The sequence below is a fragment of the Bos mutus genome, chromosome 8, assembly GCF_027580195.1.
Source record: "Bos mutus isolate GX-2022 chromosome 8, NWIPB_WYAK_1.1, whole genome shotgun sequence".
Lineage (NCBI taxonomy): Eukaryota > Metazoa > Chordata > Mammalia > Artiodactyla > Bovidae > Bos > Bos mutus.
The window spans coordinates 89,026,093-89,037,130 of NC_091624.1; the positions used below are offsets into that span (position 1 = coordinate 89,026,093).

At 44.6% G+C, this 11,038-nt stretch overlaps 2 protein-coding genes across 2 annotated transcripts; both read right to left on the reverse strand.

Moving 5' to 3' along the window:
• Positions 1-4,546: 4,546 nt before the first annotated feature.
• On the reverse strand, positions 4,547-4,858 carry LOC138988851 (interferon tau-like). The gene has a single exon (XM_070374943.1). It carries the CDS (start codon positions 4,856-4,858, stop codon positions 4,547-4,549), a length of 312 nt encoding a protein of 103 aa, XP_070231044.1.
• Positions 4,859-9,086: 4,228 nt separating this feature from the next.
• On the reverse strand, positions 9,087-9,698 carry LOC102284581 (interferon beta-3). Its single transcript, XM_005910553.3, has one exon. The coding sequence runs from the start codon at positions 9,642-9,644 to the stop codon at positions 9,087-9,089; it is 558 nt and encodes a 185-aa protein (XP_005910615.2). The 5' UTR covers positions 9,645-9,698.
• Between the last annotated feature and the right edge of the window lie 1,340 nt (positions 9,699-11,038).

Here is an 11,038-nt window from a genome sequence, read left to right on the forward strand (position 1 = left end):
GCTACAAATGATGTACAATTTAAAAAATAAGGTAAGGTACTTTTCTCATGTTCTTGATAGTATTTCAGATCTAACATGGTTTCCAAGGAGGATTATAAATTTTTTGAATTTTATTACACATATGAGAAACGCTGGGCTGGAAAAACACAAGCTGGAATCAAGATTGCCAGGAGAAATATCAGTAACCTCAGATATGCAGATGACACCACCTTTATGACAGAAAGTGAAGAGGAGCTAAAAAGCCTCTTGATGAAAGTAAAAGAGGAGAGTGAAAAAGTTGGCTTTGAGCTCAACATTCAGAAAACAAAGATCATGGCATCTGGTCCCATCACTTCATGGCAAACAGATGGGGAAACAGTGGAAACAGTGTCAGACTTTATTTTTTGGGGCTGCAAAATCACTGCAGATGGTGACTGCAACCATGAAATTAAAAGACGCTTACTCCTTGGAAGAAAAGTTATGACCAGCCTAGATAGCATATTCCAAAGCAGAGACATTACTTTGTCAACAAAGGTCCGTCTAGTCAAGGCTATGGTTTTTCCATTGGTCATTATGGATGTGAGAGTAGGATTGTGAAGGAAGCTGAGTGCCAAAGAATTGATGCTTTTGAACTGTGGTGTTGTAGAAGACTCCTGAGAGTCCCCTGGACTGCAGGGAGATCCAACCAGTCCATTCTGAAGGAGATTAGCCCTGGGAGTTCTTTGGAGGGAATGATGCTAACGCTGAAACTCCAGTACTTTGGCCACCTCATTCGAAGTGTTGACTCATTGGAAAAGACTCTGAGGCAGGATGGATTGGAGGCAGGAGGAGAAGGGGACAACATAGGATGAGATGGCTGGATGGCATCACTGACTTGATGGAGGTGATTTTAGTGAACTCCGCGGGATTTGGTGATGGACAGCGAGGCCTGGTGTGCGGCAGTTCATGGGTTTGTATAGAGTCAGAGACGACTGAGCGACTGAACTGTAGTCGGACACGAGTGAGCGACTGAACTGAACTGAACACATATAAGACACTGAATCATTTTCATTATTATATTTTAACTAAATGTAGAAACATTCCAGCATTGGGACTTCCAGTGATAACGTGGGAACTACAGGAGGTATGTTGTTTTCTTATGTGAACCATAATAACATCGAAAATCACACACAAACTTTCCTTTGTGTTTCTCTAGTTTTATACTTTTCTGCATGGTTGTTGTTGTTTGGTCCATCAGTCGCTTCTGACTCTTTGTGTCCCCGTGAACAGTAGCCTGCCAGGGTCCTCTGACAAGAATACTGGAGTGGGTTGTCATTTCCTTATAGAGGGGATCTTCCCACCCTAGGGATGGAACCCGCATCACCTGTCTCCTGCAGTGGCAGGCAGATTCTTTACCACTAGTGCCATCTCATCTGTTAAATTGTAAGTTCACATAGAGTTTCATTAATTTTAACTTAGAAAAGCATCAGGATTTCACATGGAACTGTTGTAGTCACAAATTCTATTTAAATGTTCTAATTGTTGAAACATTTCTTTTGTATTTAGAATATTTCATTCTGTGTATCACAATTCAGATTGCACGCATGGAAAACAAAACAGAGAGGATTTTTTGGAATGAATATGCCAATCGCAGTACATAAATTTTCCACCATAATAGCAATTTCAAAAATTCAAATTTTGAAAATCTTCTGCTATCATGTAAAACAGAATCTCTATAACATCTATGGTTTCCCTGACCTAAATTAACCACGTTTCTAGAGAACCAGTTTGAGGTACAGCTAAATCAGACCCCCAAAAATACCTATACATATATAGTTGTATCAACATTCAAAAAATGAGGATCATGGCATACAGTCCCATCACTTCATGGCAAATAGATGGGGAAAAAGTGGCAACACTGTCAGATTTTATTTTCTTGGGGTCCAAAATTACTGTGGACGGACAGTGAATGCAGCCACAAAATTAAAAGACTCTTTCTCCTTGGAAGAAATTTTATGAGAAATATAGACAGTGTGTTAAAAAGCAGAGATACCATGTTGCCAACAAAGCGTCCACGTAGTCAAAGTTATGGTTTTTCCAGTAGTCATGTATGGATGTCATTTGGACCAAAAAGAAAGCTGAGCGCTGAAGAATTCATGTTTTTGAACTGTGGTACTGAAGAAGATTCTTGAGAGTCTCTTGGACTGCAAGGACATCAAACCAGTCAATCCTAAAAGAGATCAACCCTGAATATGCATTGAAAGGACTGGTGCTGAAGCTGCAGCTCTAATGCTTTGGCCACCTGCTGAGAAGAAACTGACCCTTTGAAAATGACCCTGATGCTGTGGAAGATTGAGGGCAGGAGGAGAAGGGGTGACAGAGGATGAGTTGGTTGCTTGGCATCACTGACTCAATGGACATGAGTTTGAGCAAACTTGGGAGATAGTGAAGGACAGGGAAGCCTGGCATGCTACAGTTCATGGGGTCACAGACAGTTGGATATAACTAAGCGACTGAACAAAAATATATACACATATATAAATACACACACTTGTACAATATATATTAAATAAGTATATACATGTGTCTTGCTACTTTAACATAAAAGGGTGAACAGCAAATGTTTACTTGAATTGCTATCTTATCCTCTATTATTTATTCTCCTGCACCATAAATGTTACCTCATCAGCAGGATAACAGCAAGACTAATTAGGTGACTGTTTGTGGTATTAATAGACTAAGCATAGTAATGTGTCAAATATTTTATAAAGTGTTTCATCAATTGCAATTAATTTTATCTCTTAACTCTTTGTGGATACAAAAATTTTGTTTTTTTTTTTTTTTGTCCTCTCACACAGCATATGTGAGATATTTTTTGAAGCTCATTTTTAGGAAGACTGTCTTCAACTTTCCATTTCCAATATTTAGAAGATCAGGATGAGGCTCTTGGGCCTGGACCCAAATGGAAGACTCACTCATCACGTTTTCTTCAGTCATCCTCAAGTAGTTGCAAGGAACTGCCTGATTCTTCTTTTCTTGTCTCCCTCAGGTAGTAAGGAAACAGCCTGTAATGTGTCTACACTGTGGATATTTTCCTGTAGGCAATGCCTTTGGGGATCAGCTTGAATATTTCTTTCAAACAGTGGATGATACTGTGAACTATGACTGGCATTCTTGTCGTTCTCCCCAAAGCTGAACTTGGAGAAAAAGCATTTGGGTCAGATTGTATTTTAACGAAGTGTGTGGAAGCAACAACAATACTTATTCCCCTTGACCCTATCAGAACTTCATTTGAACAAATAGTGAAAACGTGAAATGTGGTCTCATGCCCTGTCAAGTACAAACTAGCAGGTGCCATTGGCACTTGCCATCTACCTACAAGGATTCAATCGTGTTCTTGCAGCTGCTGATTTTTAACACCCCTGGAAAGGAATCTAAGGTGGAAAGCAGAAGTGAGGCATGCTGTGTGCAGGGAAAACTGGCAGAACAAGTCTTCAGAAGGTTAGCGATTTTCAGGAGCCCATTTTAAGAACTCAATTGTTCTTCTATCTCCTCATATCTAGAAAAGCATGAAATCCTTCATGGTGATGACTGCTTCTTGTGACTCCAAGAAACCTCCATGACACTGGCAGAAAACTTCCACAAAAAACAGGCACATGATTACATGTATTCCCCCTTCACCAAAATCACATATATCCCTCTGTGTGTCTTTGGAACAGCTTCTCAGAGCTATCTGATGTGCTGTCTCCTGGGCTGCAGTCCTCATTTTGCCCCCCAGACACTTAACTTTCAACTATCATGTTGTGCATTTTTGAAAGTCAGCACCCTGAACTTATCTCTTCATCCATTCATCACCCAATAGTTTCCCAACTTGCTTGCAATGAGATTCCCATGAGGATAAATCCAGGCCATGGAACATGAGAGGAAGTGCTCTCACCCTGTATAGTCCTGGCCCTTGGAAACATCCCCTGTGAGCCACCAGACTTCATCCCTTTACTGCCGGGTGTACTAGATCCAAGCACCACAGACAACCTTGGAGTCACATATTGATGATGGAAAAAGCCACAAAACAGAAGGTACCCATGTCCCTGAATCACCCTTTGAATGTGAGCAAACCAGAAGATTCACCTGATCCAGAAGGTACTCTTCAGAGAAGGAAAGATAAGTTTCTATTATGATGAAAATCCACACAGTTTATTCTTTATCTCTATAGCACCTAGAATTAACTGAAAAAGATTTTAAGAACAGAGGATCCTGAAAACCTGTCCATGAGAAAGAAACTCTGAACTCTGAGTATAGAAAATACTAGTCCCACAGACATCAAGAGATCTTTTAAAGGATGATCAAAAGATCTTTATACAAGAAAAGACATTCTGTTTTGCTGTCCACACCTGTTTCTGAAAAATCATGATTTTCATTCCAGTTTTCAGTGCCTGAGGAAATAGGAGCTGCAATTGCTTTGGAACAGGAAGAAACAATAATGGAATTCATTAGCGAGAGTTACAAATATAAACATCTTTATTGTTGCCATTTCTTTGAGGATTCTTACATGAGGGAAAAGCACTTTTAATTTCCACTGTGACAGCCCTCAGGCAAAGTGGCTGTATTCCAGCTCCCTGAGGTAGAGATGGATGTCATGGAAATACTCCCGGGCACCAAGTCCCAATGAGAACAGCACAGAATGTCTCCTTGCATCTGCTCCAGTTGTTTCAGACTCTGATCCGGGCTGCAGAGTAGCACGGCTGTCCTCCGTGGTGAAGAATTGGAAGCTCTGCTGGAGCATCAGATAGTGGTTGCTGGGGCCCTGAGTCATCTGCATTGGAGTGATCATCTCTCTTTTCCAAGGAAATCTGAAGTCGGCTTTGTCCTTTAGGCGCGACTGATGGCGGATCCTTTGCATCTATTTCAAGTGTTTGAAGATTTCCTTGTTTTTCTGGCAGTGGATCCCAGTCCAGCGAAGAGAGCAAGCAGGGATGCAGCAGAGCATCACTCCTTCCACCAGCAAGTGGATGTGGGCCATAGAGAATGTCAGTGATTCTGCAGATGGCCGGGAGGGGGCGCGCGAGCACCGCGAAACGATGAGCAAAGAGCGCTGAGATGGAACCGCAGACAGCCTGTTTCTCCCGGCGACCGCGAGAGCGCGCACGCTGTGGTTCGACCGTTTTTGCTTTCGAATCGCAGTCTTGGGAGCGTTTGCAGTTGACTCTCGTGGGGCTGCTGGAGAGACAGGACGCAAAGTTTCCACAGAGCTTTTTATAGGAGCACTGATTCAAGGGTGCGCATATCATTAGCCCTTTGATGGAAAAGGGCTGGTTTCCCCTGTCCTGAGTAGGGAGCCAGAATATTGCATTTTCGGAAAGATCGCCTGAGTAGTGGGCTTTCTTTCCACACGTCAACCCGAACTGGCCATGTTTGAGGAAAAGAACCCCCAAGGCGGGGGTTCTGAGCGAGATGAGGCTGATTTTACAGATTGGCGCTGGCTTCCGGCGCGAGTGAAGCCACAGCTCAGAGAAAGGCACCGGGCAGCGGTGATGGGATTCTTGGCGATGCGAGGATGGACAGCGTTGTGCCCAAAGTGAAACTAGAGGTTGAGCAAGAGACTACTGGTTGCCGGCTCATATGGGCCGTTGCTGACTAAGTGAAACACGGTATCTTGAGATGAGACAACTAGGTGTGCCGCGTTGATGGGGGAAGGGGCGAGCGTGGCGAACACGCTGGATCCGGCGTTGGCTTGAAGGCTGTGGAAGGATGGGGGGGCGTCGTGCACCAGGTGAAACACGCTGGAATCCTGGCAGCGCGGTGTTTCAGAGACTATTCGCTGTGGGACCCTGCTGGGGCGTCCCTCACACGGCCGAATCCCGCGGTGGCTAGGAGACGGTTGCTGTGGGATGATGGGAGAGCGTTCGGCACAAAGTGGAGCACAGTGGCCGCGATGAGACGACTGGCTTTACCAGGATTGGGGGGCGGAGTGGGGGCCGGGATGGACGGTCGAATCCCGCGGTGGATCCGACACTCTTCGCTGTGGGACTATGGGAGGGAGTTCGGAACAAAATGAAACACAGTGGCCGCAATGACAGTATCGCCTATCGCGGGCGATTCCCGCGGTGTCGATGAGGCTATTTGCTGTTGAGGTCAAATATGCACCCGGCGGTGGGGATGAGACCTTGGGTGATCTGAGCATGGTGATCTGAGCAGTTTGAAGAAAAGTGAACCACCGCGGTGGCGATGGGACTATTGGCGATGGGAAGGCAGGACAGCAATGATGTGCACAAAGGGGAAACCGGCGGCGGCAGTGAGCCTCTAGGCGATGGGACCACGGGCGGACGTTGGGCATAAAGGGGAAACTGGTGGTGGCTTTGAGAAGAGTGGACGAACGCGTTGCGGACAAAGTGAAAGCCAGCATCGGCGATGAGACGCTGTCTCATCGTATAGACGTATCGGCACAGACGGTGTCTACCGGGACTGTGCGAGGGCGTTGCTCAGGTTGGGGAGCCTGGAGCTGGCCAGGAGACTATTCCCGATGGCACGATGGGACGGCGTTCTGCACAAAGTGAAACAGGACGGTGGGATGAGCCCTTGGGCGATGTCCTTGGAGTTGAAGTGCAACACCGCTTTGCCGATGAGCCTAACTATCGGCGCTGGGACCATGGGAGGTCGTTGGGCAAAAAGGGGAAGTCGGCGGTGGCTAGAAGTCTTGGTTTCCAGAGGATAGATTGCGTTGCGGACAAAACGAAAGCCAGCACCGGCGTTGAGATAGACAGCTTGGAGACTACTGGCTTTGGGACGATGCCTACTGGCGGTGAGACCTTGTCGGAACGTTGCAGACGGAAGAGAACCCGGCGGTGGCTAGCAGAGTATTGCCTAGGGCACGATGGGAAGGCGTTGCGAACGGAGTGCATTTCGGCCCTGCAGTAGGGATGAGACCGGACAAACGGGGACCCTGAGGTGGCGGTTGAACTACCGATGTTTGCGCTGAGAAGTCGGAGGGCTTGCGGCGAGTGTAAAACAGCGGAGGCGATGAGAATATTGGCGATAGGACGCTGGGGTAGAGTCCTGCACCACGTGAAACCCGGCGGGGGTGGGGGTGGGGGGTGAGGCTGTTGCCCATAAGACGATTGGAAAGTGTTGCGGACAGAGTGAAAGCCGACGAGGAGACGGGAGGCTGTGGGGCAGCGGGGGCGGCGCGGCGCTCGCTTTAGATGCGGCGGTGGCTGAGATTATTCGCTGTCGGACGATGGGCGGGCTTGGTGCTCAAAGTGAAGCACAGCGGAAGCGAGGAGACCATCGGCTATGGGGTGATGGGAGGGCGTTTCTCATACAGGGGAGCCCTGCTTGGCTTTGAGACGCTGAGTCCGCGTTGCGGACAAAGTGAAACGTGACGGTGGCGAAAAACTACTGGTGGTGGGACGATTGGACAGCTTTGCGACAAAGTTAAACCCGGCGAAGGGATGAGACTGCCGGACGATGGATGGGTGTGGTCCACACAGGGGAACCTGGAAGTGGCGACGAGACTATTCGCTGTGGCAAGACGGAAAGGCGTTGGGCACAAAATGAAACACGGTGGCAGAGCTGAGGCTTTTGGCTTCGAGTTGATGGGACGGCTTTGCGGACAGAGTGAAAGCGCGCATAGGTGATGAGACAATCGTCTTGGGGTGGTGGCACCGCGATGTGGACCAAGAAAACCCGGCGGTGGGGGTGAGACTGTGAGAGATGGGACGATGGGAGGACCTTGAGCACAAAGCGGAGCCAGGTGGAGTCAGTGAGACTACAGGCTTGGAGCCATTTTGGACAACGTGAGAAACAGCCAAGGCGATGAGACTGGCTAGGGGACCCTGGGAGTGCGTTGCAGACAGAGGAGAACTCAGCGGTGGCCAGGGGACAAAGAACCATGGGACGGTTTGGGGGACTTACTGGGGGTGAGACGGAACGCGGCCACCACCTGGGTCGGGGACCAAAGAACTGTGCGCCCCTGGAATGCTCTGGAATTTTCAGGGTCTTTCAAGGATTCGGCCTTGAAGTGGGGGGAGTAAGTGTTGAATAGCTGAAAACTAGGAATATTTTAAAAAGCACAGCACTTTCTTTTTTCGAATTAATTTTATATTGAATTATATACTTATTTTAAATGAAATATTTCACGTTTCCAATTTTATAATAAATTTATAGAAGGTATTTTAAATCTTAAGCATAGAATATTAAAGTATATTTGTATATAGCTGTAGCAATTTGTTAAACTTTATTAAAACTATATTTCTGTGTACCAAAACAAGTATTTAATATCGTTTTACTTTTCTATCTTTTACGAATATAAACTTAATATTTTCAAGATGACTTTTCCCTTATTTTTAATTGCGTGAATTAGCATGTTTGACAGTTTCTAACGACCCCCAAGACAGTCTTAAGTAATTTTTGACTCATGTTCCTGAAACCTCTTTGTGAGGACTACGTTGTTGGAAATAAGGGGTTGGAGTGTACAAGCAACTGAGGACATTTAGAAGGTCCGAATTTTTCATTTACTTTAGTAAGAATTTTATAAGTTAAGTGGAATTTGCCCAGATTTTGTTGGCATAAAGAAGGCTTACTTTGTAAGACTCTCACATGTTAAGTGGTGTACATTTTCCCTTAATTGAAAAAAAAAAAAAAAAAAACCCCACATCATATAGAGGGGCCCTACAGCATGAGCTGTCTGGTACATTTAAAGAAGTGAACAAGAGAAGCGCAGGTAGACTGTATGGGTACATGGAGGGCATGCATAGAACTTGGACATTCCCCACGGCTTCCTTGTATTTTAAATTCCTCAAAGGCAGGGCCAGAAACTCTACTACTCTGCAGGCTTGTTTTGCAATGAATGTCTCCAAGGTGCTCTGCAATTTTTAATGTGTGTTGTCACATAAATCAAGTTGAGATTGAAACCGCCACGTTGACTTTTGTTTCATAAATAATTTATTTCTCACATAAAAGTTTAAATAAATGAATAACGCATAAATCAATTTAAAAATAGCTTAGTCTTTAATGTCCATTGAAATCCAGTGCATTGCACTGTCAGTTACTTTAAGAGCCTCTGCTGGCTGAAGCATCTCAGCTCAAAGTCACATTGTCCCTTCCCAGAGCCACAGGTGGGAGGTGTTCAGTCACGGAGGGAAGCTGTTAGTCTCATCAGGAAAGAAAAGTTCGTGAGTATTTGCACTCTGCACGACTGTCCAGGCACACCTGTTGTACTCCTTGGACTCCAGGTACTGCACGAGGTTGAAGTAATACTTCTTCAGGTGAAGAACGGTTGTGTCCCCCATGGTGAAGTTTTGCTCCTGCATTATTTCCTTCTGGATTGGCTGCAGACGATTCATCTGCCCATAGAGTTCCACAAGGAGGTCCTCAATGATGGTCTCAGACCAGCCAGTGCTGGAGAAGTCTCTGGTGAGAATGCCGAAGATCTGCTGGAGCATCTCATACATGACCAATATGGCATCTTCCTTCTGGAACTGCTGTGCTTGCTTCATCTCCTCAGGCATCTGGAAGTCCATCCTGGCCTCGAGGCAACGTTGAGGAGTTGAAGGTAACTGCCACAGGAGTTTCTGAGAGACCGCAGCACTCCGCCTTTCTTGCAATCCAAGCAAGCTGTAGCTCCTGGGAAGAGCTGTGGTGGAGAAACACAGCAGGAGAACCATCTGGAGGAGGCACCGGTGGGTCATGGTGAAATCAGGCACAGGGCTACCTGTTCTGCTAGTAGGTGCTGAAGCTGAGTCTTCAAGCGTTTGCAGAGTGAATGGCCTTCCTTCTTGAGTGTCGGCTACTTATACAGGATGGCCTCCATTTTCTTTCATTGGGAAAATATCTTTGTCTTTTCATATTATTAGATTCTGTGAAAGGATCTTTATTTCTAAGAGTTTATGATTTTAGAAAAATTTATTTTTTGTATCTAAAATAGAATGGTATAAGCTAAGTTGATCTGAAATATTTTGTAGGCCTCAACAATAAGCAGCAAGATATTGCATAACTTTATCAGCCAAAATTTATTGCTTTATTTGACAATCTCAAACTATTCCAAATATAACTAAAAAGTAAAGATTAAGGAATATCTCTATGCAGGCAAATGAATGTTACGCAGACCGTGCATAAAAGTCCATGATTTCTCTTATAGGGATCCTTTGTGACAATTGCTGAGGCCCGATGCATATTTATTTTGTACATACTTCAAATAATCTAAATATCTGATTTTGCACACTAGGGTAAGGATGCAGCAAGCAGGAAAATTCTTTGCTCCTCACTTTGTACCTTTAGAACTGCTTGTACATAAACTTTTCCTCATAATGAAAGAATATTCTGGGATAGGATTCTTAGGTATTTTCATAATTTAGTTTGAAAAAATTGAATAAATGTTATTGTAATTTTTACCCTTTATTTTCTCACATTTAAATTTTTTCTATAAGGAATTTATTTTTTGGTATTATAAGAAAATAAAAAGCACCTAGTTATATTCAAAAGCAGGGCATAAAATTGTAGATACAATGCAACTATGTAAGAGTATATCAGATCAGATCAGATCAGATCAGTCGCTCAGTCGTGTCCGACTCTTTGCGACCCCATGAATCGCAGCACGCCAGGCCTCCCTGTCCATCACCAGCTCCCGGAGTTCACTCAGACTCACGTCCATCGAGTCAGTGATGCCATCCAGCCATCTCATCCTCTGTCGTCCCCTTCTCCTCCTGCCCCCAATCCCTCCCAGCGTCAGAGTCTTTTCCAATGAGTCAACTCTTCTCATGAGGTGGCCAAAGTACTGGAGTTTCAGAGTATATAGGAAAAAAATAAACTAAAGGAAATATACTAACATTTTAATAGTAATTATGTTTGACTTGTGAAGCTAAACGGTGATTTTTATCCTTTATGTGATTTTCCAATATGCTACCAGAGAATGTATTCAGCACTGCTCAGAAGAAATATAATTTATTAAAAATTTTAAGAAATTTTAAATTTCTTAATTTAAAATTTTCTAGTAGCCACATCAAAAAAGGAAAAAGAAACAAGTGAGGTTAATTTTAACACTGTATTTTATTGAACATGAAATATCCAAATGTTATCATTTCAA